This window comes from Chrysochloris asiatica, unplaced genomic scaffold (assembly GCF_000296735.1).
Source record: "Chrysochloris asiatica unplaced genomic scaffold, ChrAsi1.0 scaffold00057, whole genome shotgun sequence".
NCBI lineage: Eukaryota > Metazoa > Chordata > Mammalia > Afrosoricida > Chrysochloridae > Chrysochloris > Chrysochloris asiatica.
In genome coordinates, this window is record NW_006408575.1 from 58,190 (window position 1) to 78,417 (window position 20,228).

Genomic DNA, 20,228 nt, shown 5'->3' on the forward strand with positions numbered 1-20,228 from the left:
AAACCATGAGACTGGGAAGGGAAGGAGAGAGAAAAGTAGCAGCAATACCCAAACCCAAGTGTATGTGATGTGTTCTAAGATTTCAGAGCACTGCTCTTAGCATTATCTCATCTAAGGATGCAAAACCAGTTAAATAGAGAGGCAAAATTGCATAACTATTTATGTGAAGTTGTCATTAAGCATTTTTACATTTGTTAATATTTTTCTAAATACCTTCAGACTTCTAATGAAATGTTCAGGGAAAATCTAAATGATTTTTTCAAAGTTCTTCATTACTGCCTTTGTAACTTTTAGTGTCTAACATCTGGAATACAATATTCTGTAAAGAACGTTAGGATCATGCATATGTTACAGTGTATGTGTTCACATGTCCTTAGATTGAAACTGCTGTTAATGCTTGCAAGCATAGTACTTCCTGCCCTATTATTCCTACCCCTTCTTCCTTCTCACTGCTATTGTCTCTGCTCCTTTCTGTAGTTGAGTTTATATCTTTTACAGTAGTCTCAGAAGAAAGTAAAATAAAATTTTCTTTGATGATGACATAGTCATGCTTCTTTTTTGATAAAACAAAAAATAAAAAAATAAACCATACTATCCTGTTCAATGATCAAATTCAATCATCTTTATTCACATTTCTAAAAACAGAAAATTCATACTAATTGCTTAGATTAATCAAATTAGTGTTTCTAAACATCAACTTTTTACAAAAAGAAAAGAAATGTCCTGAGATAAAAGAGATGATTTCTGATTATGAGTATTTTTTCAAAGTGAAAAATTTCATATTTTAAATGGCTGTTTTGGAATCAAGACTCTCTTTGTCACATACAGGCATTATTTTTATTTTACTCTCCCTGCAAAGATATGTGACATTTTTTAGTCTGCTTTACAATTTTTGGTTTACAAATCGTTATGTCAATTAATGAGTTTCATCTAATCTACATGAAATGCATATTTTCAAGTAATTAAAATAAAGAGAGTCCTGGTGTGGTGCTGTGGGATCAATATTGGACTGCTAACCACAAGGTTAGTGGTTCAAACCCAGCAGCCACTCCTTAGAAACCTTATACACGGTTACTATAAATCAGGATTGTCTCAGTGTCACTTAACAACCACAACAACACAATATAGAGAGTTATACTATGGTTACTCCTCTTTTACTTTGCAAATAACAAGAGAGAAAGGCTAGGCATTTATCATTTCAAGTAGAAATTAATAAAATATGTTTTAGCAATTCAAACAATATATAATGAGTCCTTTGATCATTTTGATTCAAAAGTTGAAAATCAATAGCATTTGACTAAAATCATCATTAAAAATAAACAAGCTGATTCGTGCCCAGAAAATGCTTGCTCTGGTACAGTTTCAGAACACTGATTCCTCTTAGGCACACCTTGGCTGTTTTGGACTCTGAAATTCCATGCAACACCCAACATTCCATTCTCTTGTGGTTAGTCATCTGGACCACAGACATGTAGGACCTGTCTGAAAGAGACTCAGGGATCAAGCTGTACTTTACTTGTGAATCATCCTTTTAATGTAGTAACAACACAAAGGAAAGAACAGGGAGGATGTATTGGTTGTTAGGAAAACGCAGAGTACCGGTTGAAAATGACATCCTCTATTAATAAGATCTGAAGTGTGACTCAGATAATTGTCATAATTTCTTAGATTAATGTGGAGCATGAAGCATTTCTTTAAGTTAGTAACAGGCCCCAATAAATGCCTAAAGTGTCTAAAACTACATATGATTTTAGTATGTGATTTTATAAAGAAGGTGGAGATCATAACTCCCTCTATCATGTCTATATATATGTGTGTATGTGTATGTATATGTGTGTTAGTGTTTCCTAGAAAGTGTCTTGACGGAGAACCTGAGCTGGACAAAGCAGCCTTGATCTGAGTGAGCTAACTGGCACCATGAAATTATCAGGTGTCTTTCTGCTCCTCTCTCTGGCTCTTTTCTGCTTCTTCTCAGGTAAGTTTTTCCTTTGAAATTAATATCCAATATTTATACCAAGTTCGAAATGACAAGAGTTTCCATCCACCATTTTTAAAAATCCTAACAATTTTGACATAAAAGATTGATTGTGAGAGATCTTCATAAGGATAATTATGATAAATATGATGATTATAATAACAATGATTATTCATTTATTGAGCACATATTATATTCTAGGCACTGTATTAATGGCTTTCATGTATTATCTCCAATAGCCATAAGATATACACATCCCTATTTTACATTAAGGAAAAGGTAGCACAGAGAAATTAGGATACTTGCCAGAAGCTTGTAACTAGAAGTACTAACTTCAGAATTTCAGTTTTCTAGACATCCAAATGATGTTTATTTCGTAAGAAGGATTCTAGAGGATAGGTAATAACATTAAATATTAACTTATATTTACATGGAAAACAATTTTTTTTTAGTTATTCTTATACACCTGAGTTCAAAATATTGAAATGGGATCAATCAAGAGTTAAACAGGCAAATCAATTAGAAAGTCGTTCAGGAGTTATTGAACACAACAATGCATAAACATACATGATACTGGTGAATTAAACAACGTTCTGAGTGTATAAATATCTCTGTATAGCTTCATGAACAATCATCAGATAGTCTATACATTAAGATGGTTCAGATGACAATCATACTGCACTTTGATGATATTTTTTTAGCTAAAGTAGTACTATCTGAATGGATTGTTGCTATTAAATACCATAGAGTTGGTTACAATTCATAACGACCTTATATAGGGTTTATGAGCAACAGTTGATGGGTTTGAACCACTGACCTTGTGATTAGCAGTCCAGGATTTATCCTACAACACCACATAGGGTGATTGTATTTCTTTCATTTTTCATCTTTTATTTCTATAGTGTTGTCATTGAGAAAGACCATGATAGGATCTCTAGACCCAAGATCTAGTCTTTATTCTTCCATTAATGGCCTGTGGAAACTTTTGGAAAAATATCTTTGCTTTCTGAGATTTTCTATAAATTTGTAAAATGTTAAAATGAGACTAAGCCTTGAGATCTTCCATGTGCTACAAACCATTTCTGTGACAACAGAAGATTAAATTTACTGCTATCTGAATATTTAAAGGATTGAATTTGTAAATATTTTTCAGTAAGACTGAACATATAGAGAAGTTATTGTTAGCTGGAACCTGGTTGTCTTTACATAAAAGTACATTTGCTGTTGTTAAGTGCCATTGAGTCAGTTCCAAACCATAGCAATCCCACATATGATTGCCAAGGAGCAGCTGGTGGAATGTAAAAACAAGCTCAAAGTTTCCTTTATTATTATAGTCTAAGTTTGATTACTAAATCCAAATAAATTGACTGGGTAGTTTGGTCTGTTGTTCATATGGCAGAAACAATAAATCTGAACATATTAAAATGTCATTACAACGTTAACATAAAAAATTATTATCTCCTTATTATTACACTTTACAAAGGTAAACTAATTTTTCCAGTTGAATCCAGCTGATAAATACACTTAGCTTCTGAAATTGTAGAGTCCTAAGAACACTTGGAGAATTAGGATGACATAGTGTCTAAGAACCACAATATTGAGACAGAGATGAATACATCTAAGTGTAGCCATTTCCATTTTGTAGCTGTGTAACTTTTCTAAATTCTTTTTTTTTTTTCATCTGTAAAATGGAATATAAAAGAACTAACCCCCTATGAGGAATTACATGAGAATGCATGTGAATCACTTAGGATAGTAAGTGTTCAATAAATACCTAGACATAGTAACTGTTCAGTGCTGTTGTTGTTACGTGCCGTCATGTTGGTTCCAACTTATATTGACCCTGTATGGGGTTTTCAAGGAGCTGCTGGTGAGATTGAACGACTGACACTGTGGTTCAAGTTAACCTTGCAGTCCAGCTCATAACCCACAACACCACTTGGACTCCTGTTCAACAAATGCCTACTAATAATATTATCATCATTATTATGTTCAAGTTTAATTAAAAGGGCACTATATTGATTTCAGGCCTTCTGGATATTAATCCTGCTTTAGTAGACTTGCCATTTTTTGTACATAAGATGTTGAATAAATAATTTCACTTCTGATCACAGTTTAGCATAGTGGAGACATTTTTTGAAAGTTGTTATAACAAATTTTCTCTGATCATAAAAATTCCTTGTGATGATGACAAAAACATAAACTTCCAGGTGTTGTTTAATTTTATATAATTAATTTGTAAAGGATATTGCTCTAAGAATCTATACTTCTAAATAATCATCATACTGCTACTTATGTGTCCGTCAGATTGGGAATCATTGCAATAGATCAACACTAACCTCCATTCACATTTAAAAGCTTTAATCTCTCCTAATTTCCATAGTAAAGAATGTACTTTGAAGTATTCAATTTGTTCTCCCACATGTGCAAGCCATTGTTGGAGAAGGACAGCACTTATCCAAAGACTTTCTCTCTTGTTCTTGCATGTGAGAGATGTTACTTGAACAGTAGTGCAGCGATCAAAGATCAGCAACCCAAGACTGGACCTAGGAGTTTTATTATTTCACTATTTTAAACCACTGAGCAAATTCACCACAACCATAATCACATGCTCATACGTAAAGAGGGAGAAAAAAAGAGAAAGACAATATAGTATATATGAATTATTTTTCTCTTTTAAAACTTTGGAGGGGTGTATGAAGAGAAATGAATTTTAGGAATATGAGTTGGTCCATGCCAAACTATATTAAGGCCAAGTCTTTAAAGCAGAGTATAATAGGCAGAAGAATAATTTTGGGTTCAAAAATAAACAATAAAATTAATCCCTTCCCCAAAAAACTGTTAACAAAGGCTTTGGGGAGGAATGAATGGACTGAATGCTAGAATATCAAAGACAGATGTGACTTTCCAATGCAACTTCTCCAAAGTGAGAGGAGAGGTGATAAAATCATTCTCATAGAAAATTGGTAACAATGTCAGGACTGTAACATTAATCTCTAGATCCTTAATCAATTTTCAGCCAACCCATCTTGACCCCCACTACATGTTGTCCTCTCAAGTTCCATCACTTACAAAAGGAGCTCTGGTGGCGTAGTGGTTATGAGTCGGGATGTTAGCCTACCAACCATTCTGCAGGAGAAAAATTAGGCTTTGTGCTATCATAAAGATTTACAATCTTGAAAACCCTATATATGGTGGCTGTAAGTCAGAACTGACTCCATGGCACATAACTACCACCAAATCTCTAACAAAGCTTTTGTGTTTCCTTCAGTAAGCAGGTGTAAAAAATATCTTGTAATCATACCAGGTTATTGTTGTCATTATGTGTCTTCTAGTCAGCTATGAATTGCTGAAGTAGCCATGAGTCTGAAACATTAACAAACCAATCCAAGTTTGGGGATTTCTGAGTTTCATAAATTACACTTTTTGCATATTCAGAAACTACAGTTTTTTTTATTTTGTGACTTTTCCTTTTTTCAGGTGTCTTCAGTCAAGGAGGACAGGTAAGTGCCAGTTTTTATCTGGTCTTCAGACCTGGGTGGTACTTGATTGGCATTCCATGACCAAAAAGTATACCTATATACTTATAAATAGGTATAAGAGTAAAAGCTAAGTACAAACAGGCCAAATACTGAAATAAGCTAAAGCAATATGCTTTTGAACTGCAATCTCTTCGAGTATACTATTTTCATTTGTTGTTGTTGTTGTTAGGTGCCATCGAGTAGGTACTGATCCATAGCGACCTTATGCACAGCAGAACGAAACACTACCCGATCCTGGACCAACCTCACTACTGTTGCCACACTTGAGTCCATTGATGCTGCCATTTGGCCAATCCATCTCGTTAGGGGTCTTCCTCTATTTTCATTTAGCATCATTTAAATTCTAAGCAACAACAAAGATGAAATAAAAGAAGGTAGAGAATAAACACTCATTTTTCACATTTTAAAAAGTATAATTACTGTATAAATAAAAGAGGTCATACTCTACCACTGATTGCACTGTAAGATCTTGGATAATTTACTTGAACTACAATTTCCACAATTATACGAAAAGTAACTGCAATGAAATTAAGTTTACACAAACAATTTGGAAGGTTTTGTTGTTGTGTTGTTAAGTGCCATTGAGTTAATTCTGACTCAAAACAACCCTGTATAGGGCATCTTAGGAGCAGCTGGTGGGTTTAAAACATTGACCTTGCATTTCAAACTGACCTTGTGGTCCAGTACTTATCCTACAGCACCACACCAGGACTTCATATGGAAGATCTTGATATTGATTACTTAACATCATCCAAAGGAGTTAGAGCAAGCACTACTTCTTTTTTAGAAGTCAATTAAAAGCAGATAGAAGCGCATTAATGTTCTTTCTTGAGGATAAACATTCAAGCTTACTAAAATTTAACACAAATTTCAGTTAAACACATTGATAAATCAAAATTGCCTTTATTGTTTGACTAATTTTGTATCTAGTATATTCACCAAAGTCTTTCCAAATTTAGTCAAAAAAAGAATTGGCTTTTGCTCTGCCAATTCTGCAGCCAGACTCATGCTGAACTCTTGTATTTGCCTTGGCACTAATTCTTGTTTAGCATTGGTGTGCCCAAAATTGGCACATAAAATATCTATATACTATTTTCAATTCATTGACAATGACAATGGATGTGAAAAATACTTCTACACTGTTATAACCCACTCTATAGCAAAAACATGTGTTTTTATTTTTAGCATCTCAGAAATGGATTGCATCTTTCAATTGGTAATTGAAATTACTTACAATAAACTGTCAGTGTGTATGTGCATGTATGTACGTATGTGTGTTTACTGTCTATATGCAAGACTCAGGTGTATTTGTATTAGCATATAAAATGAATTTCCTCTTGTATTTATGGAAGTATCATAGCACAGTACATATTGAGTAGTAAAAAGAAGAGAAAAAAAACAAAAACAAAGAAAGGGCACAGAATCCAACCATACTACTTTGGGTTTTAAAACATGTTGATACACCATTGTGGCAGTATGGTGGCTCTGTAGAATAGGCAATGGACTGAGAACCATAAACTTGGTGGTTTGAGCCCACCAGCCAGAGAAAGATGAGGCTCTCTGCTTCTGCAAAGATTTACAACTTTGGAAATGCCATACAGGTTCCCTATGAGTCAGAACATGCTTGACAGAACTTAACAACAAGCACATAGATTTTAAAGACAGAGAGTTTTCTCAATAACACAAATGTAACTTCTCATATTTGAACCTTTAGTTTCAGATTTTTATAGTATTTTCTGAAGTTAATTTACATCTATTAGTCACTGATTCTATAATTTTACTTGGGCTCCAGTTTTATAATGCATAGCCTGCTTGCTTCAGTAGCACCTGAAATATTTACTAAAGGTGTGTGTCCCCAGGTCACCACACTAGAATTTTTGAGCAAACAAGTTAAAGACAATAAAATCTGAACAATTTTCTAAGGTAATTAGAAGCAAGTTGTACTGGGAAGAAACTGACTTTACAGTCAGATTACATAGATGAGTCCTAATTCAAACAATTACTAGTATGTGACTTGGGGAATATCTCTTCCCTTCTCTGTGCCTTTGTTTCTACATTTGTAAGATGAAGGTTTGTATTCCATGATCTCCAAAGGCCCTTTTTGCCTTATGAGTCTAATTCATTATGAAACCAAATCTTTACTGCCAATGCTGCTATGTCTTCTCCACTCAAATCTTAAGGGCAGCAAGGTTGCCACAGTATCATATTTCTTTCCTGAGTGGTTGGACGTGGCACTACCAGTGATAGGAAAAGTGAGAAGTTGAAACTAAACTTGGGAGCATAACTGATCAACTTTGATCCAGCCAAGACAAAGGGGGAAATTAATACCTCTGAAACTCAAGTCACATTTCTCATTCCAAGAAATTACTTCATGATGAAACATCTGATGAGAGATTATATAAGCAACATTAATTAAATATTTTTGAATAACAATTTCTTTAAGAAATCTTTTCAGGCTATCCAAAAGCATCTATCCAGACTTTTGACTTTAATGATCCAGTAAAAATTTCCCAATAAATGTGAATGACTAATACCTGACTGAATCTTTAATTTGCCAAGTAAGAACATTAGTATAACAACAATTAAAAAAATTAAAATTAGTACTTACCATCAATCCACCACTCACCTGTCACTTTATGGTACTGTGGTGACATGTATACTGCTATAATGCAGGAAGCTATGCCACCAGTATTTTAACTACCAAAAGGCTCATACATGGTGAACAGGGTTCAACCGAGCTTACAGATTAAGACAGAGTAGGGAGAAGGGGAGACAGAGCACTTCTGAATGGTTAGCCACTGAAAACCTTATGAAGGAATATCAGAGTCAATATGTCAAATTCAATGCTCAACCATTTCAATTACTAAAGTACTGAAGAAAGAAATCCAAGCAGCGCGCAAAGCACTGGCAAAAAACAAAGTTCCAGAAATTGTACCAAATGAAATGTTTCAACAAACTAATGAAGTGCTGGAGGGACTCACTCATCTAGGCCAAAAATTTGAAAGACACCTGGCAACCAATTGGAAAAGATCCATATTTGTGGCCATTTCAAAGAAAGGTGACCCAATGTAATACAGAAATGATCGAACAATGTCATTAATATCACATACAAATAAAATTTTGCTTAAGATAATTTAAAAGCTATTATAGCAGTATATTGACAAGAATCTACTAAAAGGTTAATCCATATTCAGAAGACTAGGTGTACTAATAATGCCACTGTTGACATCAGATGGATCTAGGCTAAAAGCAGAAAAATACCAGAACAATGTTTGCTTGGGCTTTATTGATTATACAAAAGTATTTGGCTATGTGAATCATAATAAACTATGGATAACATTGTAAATAATGGCTATTCCCAAACACATAATTATGCTCATGAGGAACCAGTGTATATACCAAAAGGATTTTATTTGAACAGGGGCTATTAAATGGATCAAAATCAGAGAAGGTGTGGATCAGGTTTGTATCCTTTCGCAATACTTATTCAATTTGTGTATTGACCAAATCACTAGAGAAGGTAGATTATATGAAGAAGCTCAGGTAACAAAGTGCTTACAAGTTGGGCTGCTAACCTCAAGGTCAGCAGTTCGAAACTACCAGCCATTCCACAGGAGAAAGATGAGACTTTCTGCTCCTGTAAATATTTACAGCCTTGAAAACCGTATACAGGGTCACTATGAATTATAACCGACTCCACGGCACAGCACCACCACCACCAGGTCACATGATGAAGAACATGGCATCAGGATTGTAGGAAGATTCATTAACATCTGAGAGATATAGATAACACAGTCCTGTTTACTGGAAGTGAAGAGGACACAAAATACTGACTCATAAGGATCAAAGACTACAGCCTTCGGTATGCATTACACCTCAATGTAAAGAAAACAAAAATCCTCACCACTAGACAAGTAAATAGCATCAGGATAAATGGAGACAAGATTGAAGTTGTTAAAGACTTCATTTTGCCTATATTTACAATCAGCACTCATGGAAGTAGCTGTTGAGAAATCAAATGATGTACTACAATAGGCAAATCTGCTGCACAAGACCTCTTTAAAGTGTTCAAAAGAAAAGTTGTCATTTTGAGGACTAAGGTGTGCCTGGCCCAAATCATGCTATTTTCAATAGCCTCATATGCATGTGAAAGTTGGACAGTGAGTAATGAAAACCAGAAAAGAATAGATTCATTTGAATTATTATGTGGAGAAAATATTTAAAATACCATGGACTCCCAGAAGAACAAGCAAAACATTTTTGGAAAAAAGTATAGCCATAATGCTCCTTAGAAATAAGGAAAGCAAGACTTCTCACAGTCTTTGGACCTATTGTCAGAATGGATCAGTTCCTCGAGAAGGCAATCATGCTTGGTAAACTGGAGGGTCAGCAAAAGAGGAAGGCCCTCAATGAGAGTGATTGACACAGTGACAGCACCCATGGGCTCAAACAGAACAATTGTGAGGATGGCTCAGCATAGGGCAGTGTTTGGTTCTTTTGTCAATAGAGTTGCTATGAGTTGAAACTGACTAGAAAGCACCTGACAACAACCTCAATAACAATCCATTTTAAATATTGTATTATAACATCAAAATAGTTAAAATATAGAATTTCTGAATAAGGTTAGGCCATTAAACTGAGAAAATTTGGCTTTTTAAAATCACTCACTACAGTGCTTATGCTTTTTTTTTTTCTATATCGCTATACATTCTGTATTTGGGAAGCATAGTCTTAAATTAAAAAATAAATGAATAGTTTGATTTGTAATGTTAACCTCTCAAAAGCAACGATTGACAACGACTTTGCATTACAATATTTTTCAAGATATGTTTCTGTTTGTGCATTTTATGCAAAAAGTGTGATGAATTTCAGTTATTAAAACAAGGCTATATGAAAAGTGTGAATTTTAGAACAATCTTGATTTTACTTATAACGAAGACACAAACAGAACAGATAAAGAATTTAATTCCTAGTTGTTGTTGTTGTTAAGTGCCGTCGAGTCGGATCCGACCCATAGCGATTCTATATAGGGTTTCCGAAGAGCAACTGGTGAGCTTGAACTGACAACCTTGCAGTTCAAACAGCTTTGCAGTCTGGTGCATTAACCCACAGCACCATACCAGGACTCCTAATTCCTAGAGAATTCCTAGAGATGTTGTCAAATTAAATCATCTGAAGATAGGAAATGTCAAGTCTTAGGAAGGTAAATTATTGGATTCAACATTACTGTAGCAACAAAGTTGTGAACTCCTAACTCCATATTGAATTGTATTTCCAAAGCTCCTTATTACCTCAAACTAACATTAGAAAATCACTGTGAAGTGAATATGAAAGGGCTGTAAACAGTATGATGTTCTAGACCAACAAGAAATGCTATTATACTTACTTACTAAGCAAAGACATGTTATGATGAAAACAGTAGCTTAAAATAAGATTTCTATTTCCACAAATAAGATTGATGTGAAATTTGGAGGAAATGAAAGCCCAGAATGCTGAACATATATAGCTTTGGGCCAGACAAGAGATATTAAGGGCCTGGAAAAGTAATAAATCTGGAGAAGAGGACTTAAGTGTTAACACACACATACTCACAAGAAGGAAGGAAATGGCAAAGTTTCAACTGCAGAGCAGCTTCAGGAATTTAAAGAATGATGTTATTTTGTAAAAGTTGAAAAATTAGAAAGCAAAAGTAGTTTGAAATATATATATATATCAGGGACATAAATGTGTATGACATATGAAGCAAATTGTTGACCAGAGATAGCCTCTTGATTTCTAAAATGAAGAATGAGACTTTGAGACAGTAATGAAGGTGCTGGGAAAAAATTCTAGAACTCACCAATATCTTCTGGGTAAAATACACATTTTTAGAAAAATAAAAGGAAGTATATAAAAATGCAAGTCATTTTGTAAATAGTTCAATTAATATTCAGAAGGAATATTGGAGGGGAAAAAAATTATAGAGAAACAATGATTGGGGAGTGGGAACAGTGAAATGTGGGCAAACTCAGAAGAGTTTCAATTGGTAGGAATGATCAAGTGATCAAGATTCCACATATCATGAGGAAGCCAAGCAAGTGTCAAAAATAACCAGAGGATGTGGTCTAGAAGTTTCAATAAAGTGAGAACGCTAACAAACCAAACAAACAAAATTTAAAAAAAGAACAATAATCAAACAAACACAAAACCCCAAACCTGCTTCTGTTGAGTTAATTCTGACATGATTACCTCATTTGTTACAGAGTAGAACTGAGTTCCATTGGATTTTTGGCTATAATCTTTCTGGAATCAGTTCACCAGACCTTTCTTCCTCAGAGCTACTGGGGATGTTTGAATCTTCCACTTTACAATTAGTTGTCAAGTGTTTAACTGTTTGTGTGATATGTGAAGAAAGGGAAGTGGAAGCCAAGGAAAGAAAGGATTAGGAAACTGGCTTAGTCAAGATAGAACTGATTTAAACACATAGCTAGTATTCTTCAGTAAAGAGAAGAGAGGTACCCTATAGCCTACTTCATTGTATGTGTGTGTGTGTGTGTGGTTGTAAATTTTAATTGGCTTTATAAGTTTTTATTGCTCTGAAATGTGAATTGGCTGAAGGTTTGCAGAGCACATCAGTTTTCTATTAAACAATACATGTGTTTTATCATCTCATTGATTACAGTCCCCACAATGTGACATCACTTATCCATTTCCTCCCTATGTTCCTGTTCCTAGTCCTCCTTCTTACCTAGTCCTTCTGAATTTGGTCTTTGAATAAATACTGCCCTTTTGATATCAAATGTTTGATTATTCTCAGGTTATGGGTCAGAATCGACTCGACGGCACTTAACAACACAACAAATGCATACCTTATTAATGTTACTGTTCCCTTACAAGCCTGTTTGTTGTTTGGCTGCACAGTGATGCATTGTGGGAAGGTTATTTCCAGATCAAAATGATGTCTAAGGACCACAGACTCAGGGCTTCCACCAGTCCCTACTGAGCAGTAAACCTGTTGTGTTTTTTTGTTTTTTTTTTACTGATTTTTGAGGTGTGTTCCATATTTCTCTTCTATTCTATCCAGTATTTTCTAATGTAATCCCTTTCAGAATAGCTAGTAGTGGTAACCAGGAGCCATCTCGTTCTGACCTCAGGATCATGGAGATTGGTATCCTTGTTGTCCTTTAGTCCATTAGACTACTTATTTCCATGTGTCTTCAATTTTCATCTTTGCCTTTATTCTCAGGCCTAAAATTGTAGACTAAATAGCGATTATCTTTAGACTTTAATTCACTCAGTTGTTGTTGTTAGTTCACTTGTTTTCTGTTGTTAGGTGCCACCGAGTTGGTACTGACTCATAGCGACCCTATGCACAACAGAATGAAACAATGCCTTTAGTTCACTTAGAGAGAATATAAACTCAATCTTCCAGGTAAGGTAAATAATTTTGAAATCACCATTAGCAAATATGAATAACTTAGCACTGTGGGATAAGCACTAGATTGCTAACTACAAGGTTGGCAGTTCAAACCCACCAGCCACAATTGGAAATCCTACAAAAGGTCATTGTGAGTTGGAACTGACTAGAAGACACACAACAATAACACACACACACACACACACACACACACACACAAAATAGTAGAATGTTTTAGAAGATGCAATCCTTTAAACAACCACAAGGGGCCAGGCTGATACTGAACACTGTCCCACAGGCATCTAAACTAGTTTCTAGAAGCTGGAATTCTGATGTGGCACTGCAGGACAGTGCATTGTACCACAAAAGTCAGCAGTTCAGACCCACTAGCTGCTCTTCAGAAACCCTATACAGGGTCGCTATGAGTCAGAACTGACTCCACAGCATTTAACAAGAAGAAGAAGCTGGGCTATCTTAGGAAAACAATGAAAGATCCTGTGCAATAGAAAACAACATTCTAAACAACAGCAAAAGTTTTAATAAAATAGAGTAAACATAATGAACTCTAAAAAATATAGGTATGATTTATATCACTATTGTTTATATAGTAGCAATCTTCCGCATTTGCATACGATCATACAACAGCACAGGTCAGTGTAATTCCATCGAACAATCCTACAACATTGCGGCGGTATTGGGCATTCAAAACATATTTGGAGGAAGTTTGGCTCCCTTGAGGATCCTCATTGCCTCGTGGAGAAAATTTTAAAGGAGAAACGATAACCCCATAATCACCCACCACTCTGAGTCTTGATTTGATTTGACTTTCACTGCACAGACAATCATTCAATGTCTATAAAAAGAAGTAAAACCAAAAACATAAAAGAGGAGAGGTCACTCCATCAGAGGAAAGGTATGACATCTAGGAATTTTAGCTACTTCTCAAGAAATGGACACTGGTCTCTTTCTAGTTCCAATCCTATGTTCCTCTGCTTCTCTGTCTTCCTAGCAAAAGGAACTTCTGATGGCTCCACAGAAATATTTTTTTTTTTATCTTCGCCAACCTCTCTGGTGTAGTCAGTAATAATGCTAGAATATCCCATGTGGGATAAAGTACTACAAGGTCAGCAGTTCAAACTCCAGCCACTCCTTAGAAATCCTATATAGGGTCGCTATGGATCGGAACCAATTCGACAGCACTTAGCAACAACAAATGAGGAAGGGTGTCTAGTAGTAACAAGAGCATGCATTTGGACAAGAGTTTTTGTTGGGTTTTTTTTTTTAACCAATAGAAGAATTCAGGATTTAAAGCATTATATAAGTCACCTACAAAAGTGACTGCTTAACTTCTTGTCATCAAAGGTAGAAGGATCCTTTAGAGATCACATAGTCCAATGGTATTTAACCATTTTGAATGAGTTAAAGGCACCTTTCAGAAGATTGTGAGATCTATGGTAAGGACAGGTCTACATTAAGTAGTCTATTTTCTGAACTCATAGGCTTAGGTCTAATTCATATATTCTCTTCTGATTTTGCATATCTTACATGACTGCATCTTATCCTTACAATAACTCTTGAAAAGAAGCAAACCAGCTCTTATTTTTATTTTTAGTTAAGAAAATTTCATCCCAGGTATTGAGAACTTTGCCCAAGATACACAACTGGTCAATTGCAGATGACTCTTAGAATACGATTCTTTAGCTTATTTCGGGGATTATCCACCACAATTTAAACGTATGAATTATATCTGTGTTGTATGACAGATTTCATATGCCATTTGTTTGATTTGGTTTTATTTAAATTAAAATCCTTTGCTCTCTCTAGTCTCCTTCACAGGGGACAGTGGAAGAAGATAAGTGGGTTTGGGGAGGTGGGTGAAGGTCCAGCAACTCTCAAAGTGACTGCCTTTCCAAGTGCCCCTTCCATGTCTGCTTTCTAAAGGACAAAAGAAACTGTTTCACAAGATCAGAGGGCCGATTGCGTGGTAAAGGTGTCTTAAGGAAGCATCTCTTTCAAGTAAGAGACATTCTTTTCTCTTTGATGTGCTGTTCTGACTATAGCCGATACATGTCTCTGATTGAGATGTTCTTTCCTTAACTTCCATATTGCCTGAATTGCCTGATACATTGGTCACGTATCATGCCAAATATCTGCTTCTTTCTGCTTCCCTAATGTAACTAAGAAAGTGAACTTGTGATAGTATTTATAGGAGATTTCTCTTTGTATCAGTAGCATTCAGCAGTGTCTTCCAGAAATTCATTGCCCCTTTAATGTTTTGTGGAATTAATGAAAAAAAAAAATCAATGATGATTCTATAATTCTAAGTCTTCTCCTGGTTCAAGTGCCCTATTGTATAATACATTAATGACTTATTTGTGAAGAATATTAGATTTTAAGAAAATGAACCCTATCACTTACAGTGCATTATAGCTTTTCCTGTCTCCTTCCCAGGTTGAAGACATAAAGGAAAGAGTACTGCCTAGAATAGTGTGGGAGGTGTCTTCCAGGGCAGAGGGTAAAGGGTAATACCTATAAATGAGACTACACACCCACCCACTGCCATTGAGTCGATTTCAACTCACAGCAACCTAATAAGGGTTTCTGAGACTATAAATCATTATGGGAGCAGATAGTTTCATCTTTTCCTGTAGAGCCACTGGTGGGTTTGAAGCACTGATGTTATGGTAAGCTGTCCAGTACTTATCCTACACCACTTCCAGTGCTCTTTAAATGGGATTATAAGAAGCCTAATGCACTGGATTGCAACGTTGCTTTGAATCACAAGGTCGGCGGTTCAAGCTCATCAGCTGCTCGGAGGAGGAGCAAGGTCACTGTGGGTTAGAACCAACTCAATGGCATTTAACAACAACACAAACATCTCCTATCCACTGAAACCCAAAGAAAACTTCTTGTAAGCACCATATTACCCAGTATCAGTAGTACAAGATGCCCACATATCAACGACAAAAGAGTATCTCTTGAATGGTTTGAGATGTTTTAAAGCTGATATATGTGGTAATATTTTCTTAAGCTAATTTCATGGTATTTTTCTGACAATTTTCCCATGTAAACTTTCAGAGAGCTTTGTCAATGGTTTGCTAACATTTTAAACAAGTGATCCCTTCTACCTACCTACACTCATATACTTTCCTAACAAACTAATGAATATAAATCAGAACAAGAATACGTAGTAACAGCTGGTCTTTAAGTCTCTCTAATGGAGATGTCTTAGAAATTAGCCATTAGCTGGAATTTCTGGATTAGCCATGAGAAAGACTATGTTTAAACACTGGTCTTGATGCTTCCTAGTTGTGTGGTACTTGATCAACCATTTAATTTTTGTGCAAATCTATACTGGGTAACCTATTGTTCAATATGCACTATTGCAAAGCTTAAGGGAAGTAACCCATATTAAGGACTAGAATATGATGAGGCAACTGGTCAACATACAGCAATATCATTGTAATGGAACTAAGATAGTTATAAATTAAAGTCGCTTTATTCATGTTTGGAGTCCTGATGTGGCCTTGTGGGCTAATGTGCTAGACTGCACAGTCAGTTTGAACTGCAAGGTTGGTGGTTCAAACTCAACAGTAGCTCCTTGGAAACCCTCTAGAGGGTTGCTATGGGTCAGAACCAACTCGACGGCACTTAACAACAACAATATTCATGTTTGGAGTCCTGCTGTGGTGCTGTGGGATACATCACTGGACTGCAAGGTTGCTTTGAACCACAAGGTTGGCAATTCAAACTCACCAGCTGCTCCTTGGAAATCCTGTGCAGAATAACTATGAGACAGAAGCGACTCAATGACAATTAACAACATTCATGTTTATGGTCTCCTGGTGTGACTCTGTAGGATCAGCACTGGACTGCGAACTACAAGGTTGGCAATTCAAGCCCACCAGCTGCTTCTAGGAAACCCTATAGAGGGTCCCTATGAGTCGGAACCAACTTCATAGCAATCAACAATTCATGTTTTAGAGTCACTTCATTCTATACTGATAACATTTAGATGGTTCCTGCTCTACTTACGATATATGGTTTGTACCCTAATAGGTCAAAAGCTATTTGCAGACCAAACATTGAGTTTGGTGTTATCTACTTCTCAGATAACAGTGTAACTGAGAAGAAATATTAGTATCATTTGTGCTATTATTCCTTCTACAGAGTCCGTGATGTTTATTATTAGTCAAGCATAACACGCATGTTACAAGTCTAGATGTAACCTAATAATTCTAAACCCGGCAATTTTGTCAGCTATTACTAAATTATTTTAGTAGACTCAAAAATACAAATTACACAAACAAAATTGGGACATTAAGTTAACATTATATGGGTAAATATTTTGTTTCTAAAGAGTACTAAATAGATGTGACTAACACAAATAAAATTAACAAACCTTTAGGCAATGTCTGGAAGGTCCTTTCAAAGACCTTCCATATCTTCATAACAATGATAAAGGAGTACTGCTAGTGTTGTTGTTGTTAGGTGCCATCGAGTAGGTATGGACTCATAGAGACCCTATGCACAACAGAATGAAACACTGCCTGGTCCTGGGCCAACCTCACAATTGTTGTCACACTGAGCCCATTAATGCTACCACTGTGCCAATCCATCTCACTGGGGGTCTTCCTCTTTTTCTCTGACCCTCCACCTTACTAAATATAATATCCTTCTCTGTCGACTGGTCCCTCCTGACAATATGTTGCTACATTAATATAGTAAAAAGAGTCAACAAACAGAAAAGCAAAAGCATTCTCAATTGGAGCAATGTTGTGTTTAAGAAAAAGTCCTATTGATAGCATTTGAAAACAATATTCAGTAACTGCAATAATATGTTCATTGTGTCTTAAAACAGTAAAGCAGACCAAAAAAAAAAAAAAAAGCTATTTTCTATTTCAAGAACTTTTGAGTCATCAAAGTATAATGTTTTAAAAGTTTGCCATCCGAAAGCTTCTTTCTTTGATGCGGTCCTTTAGATAGAATGCACTGAGCTCACTCTCCTTGTGTATGCTTTGGTAGGTCGACTGTGGTGAGTTCCAGGATCCGAAAGTCTACTGCACACGGGAATCTAACCCCCACTGTGGCTCTGATGGGCAGACATATGGCAACAAATGTTCCTTCTGTAAGGCAGTGGTGTAAGTATCGTACTCCCAAACCTTTATTTTACAATCTCAAACTCCCAGCATAAGGTGAAGATGCATTTCTTGAGGTAGTCTACAAAGTTCTATGTATATCCCACCCATACAGGCTGAAGTAATTAGCTTTAGACAAATGAGTTGATAACAAATGAGTCTAAACTGAAAGAAGTTTAATTAAGACATTTGAAAGCATAATCTCTATTACTTTTTTTATTGTTAATTTTTATTCATTTTAGGTCAATTTTTGATATCTACTTATAAAGATATGTGAATATGTTGTTGTTGTTAAGTGCTGTTGAGTCGGTTCCAACTCATAATGACAGTTTTTGGGTTTCCAAGGAGCAGCTGGTGAGTTTGAATTGCCAACCTTGTGGTTCAAACCAAACTTGCAGTCCAGTGCTTTATCCCACAGCATATATGTTTACAACATTACTATGAGTCGCAACCAACTCAGAGACACTCAACAACAGCAACATATATATATATATATATGCCAACTTTGTGATCCAGTGCATTAACCCACAGCACTCTGCTCTCTGTCTCTCTCTCTTTGTATATATATATATACACACACACACACATACATATGGTGTCCTGGCATGGTGCTGTGGGTTAATGCACTGGACTGCAAAGTCCGTTTGAACTGCAAGATAGATGGTTCAAGATCCCCAGCTGCTCCTCAGAAACCCTATACAGGGGTGCTATGGGTCGGAACCAACTTGACAGCACTTAATAACACCAACTCTTCATTAGTCAGAGTAGTCAAACTTCACAGTTAGTATACTAACAATTTTCTATCAAGGATCAATATTCATTCAATTCCTTATTTAAAAGAAATAGAGAAGATCCTAATAGTATATGGTCTATACCCACTGGTATCAAGCTGATTCAGACTCAAAGTGACCCTGTATAGGTTTCCCCAGGTTGTAAATTTTTCAAGTGAGCAGAAAGCCTCACGGATCCCCTGCAGAGTAACTAGTAAGTTTGAAATGCTGACCTTGTGGTTAGCAGTCTTGTTTAATCAGTCAAATAATCCAAAAGCAATCAAGATGTAATCCTTGATTAAATAAGATAAACATTTCTTCACTTCCTCAACTGTCAATATTTTTCCTTTTATTGGAGTATCTTCTATAAACGTATTCATTTCCCTCAACTTTGATGCAAAAGCAGAGATTACATGGCTGTCCAGTAACAATCACAGGATCCAACATAAACAATGTAATTAATATTTAATGACTCAATACATAACAAATGCATGCCTACATGTATATAGATTGTATCTATATACTTTACATATGCAGGGCATTAGTGCAAATGAGATTTGAATTGATATAGACTGACAGGGACTGAATGCATGGTCAGCTATAAAATATCAAATGAGTGAATATTGGTTCAGTTTTTTACATCATTCCGGATAGAACTAGGTCACTATATTGTGTCTTTCTCATGATTTATCCAGTCCCTACTTCTTTTTTCCCTTATATGTAAATTTATACTTGGATAATGAGCAACTAGAAGTAAAAATCTCAGGCTTATCAAAATTTAGAGATTTGTTCAAGATTTATATTTTCATTAATCTGACCAGATGCCAAGTTTGAATGTATTTAATTGCCCTCCAAAGTGTAGAAATGGATCTCTGTAGAAACAAAAAATTGATGGAACAAGCCATCATTACTTCTGTTTTCAACCTCTGTGGTGTTAATTTAAGGTTTTTCATTGAATGTGTGCTTTTGTCTTTTTCTTCCATAGGAAAAGCAGTGGGAAGATTAACCTAAAGCACCATGGAAAATGCTGAAACTATGGCCAGTGTGTTGTGCTGGCTTTTCAGTTCTCCCATCTTTTTCTCACTGCTGCCTTTACCTTTCTCAGTGGATCCATTAAATTTAGAAACACAAATCTCTGCCTGGGATCTGGGATGTTTGATGTAATGCTATTTCTCTTGATTTGCTTACCAATAAATTCTTCAGAAGCATTGGTTGTGTGTTTACATTGGTTATCAAGAACGATATAGATACAATTCAAAATTATTTTTCTGGTTTAAAACTCGGATTAAGAGACCTGCTTTCTTTATGTAACTCAACCATCCGGTCACTGTGGATCTTGGGGAAAATCCTCTCTCCCTCATGTTCTTGAAATCCCTATCTAGAAAGTATAGACAGGAATTTTGCAAA

The 20,228-nt window shown here is 35.6% G+C and overlaps 1 protein-coding gene across 1 annotated transcript; it reads left to right on the forward strand.

The window, feature by feature from the left end:
- Positions 1–1,536: 1,536 nt before the first annotated feature.
- On the forward strand, positions 1,537–19,852 carry SPINK6 (serine peptidase inhibitor, Kazal type 6). The gene is made up of 5 exons (XM_006863847.1): positions 1,537–1,636; positions 1,842–1,975; positions 5,456–5,478; positions 17,939–18,054; positions 19,807–19,852. The coding sequence occupies exons 2-5, from the start codon at positions 1,918–1,920 to the stop codon at positions 19,850–19,852; spliced, it is 243 nt and encodes an 80-aa protein (XP_006863909.1). The 5' UTR covers positions 1,537–1,636; positions 1,842–1,917.
- Positions 19,853–20,228: the final 376 nt, after the last annotated feature.

Excerpts from the sequence above, each read along its gene's own strand:
- SPINK6 (XM_006863847.1), top strand. The coding sequence starts at position 1,918 with ATGAAATTATCAGGTGTCTTTCTGCTCCTCTCTCTGGCTCTTTTCTGC. Across the intron at positions 5,479-17,938 it reads TCTTCAGTCAAGGAGGACAG|GTCGACTGTGGTGAGTTCCA; the intron begins GTAAGTGCCAGT and ends ATGCTTTGGTAG. Across the intron at positions 18,055-19,806 it reads TCCTTCTGTAAGGCAGTGGT|GAAAAGCAGTGGGAAGATTA; the intron begins GTAAGTATCGTA and ends TTTCTTCCATAG.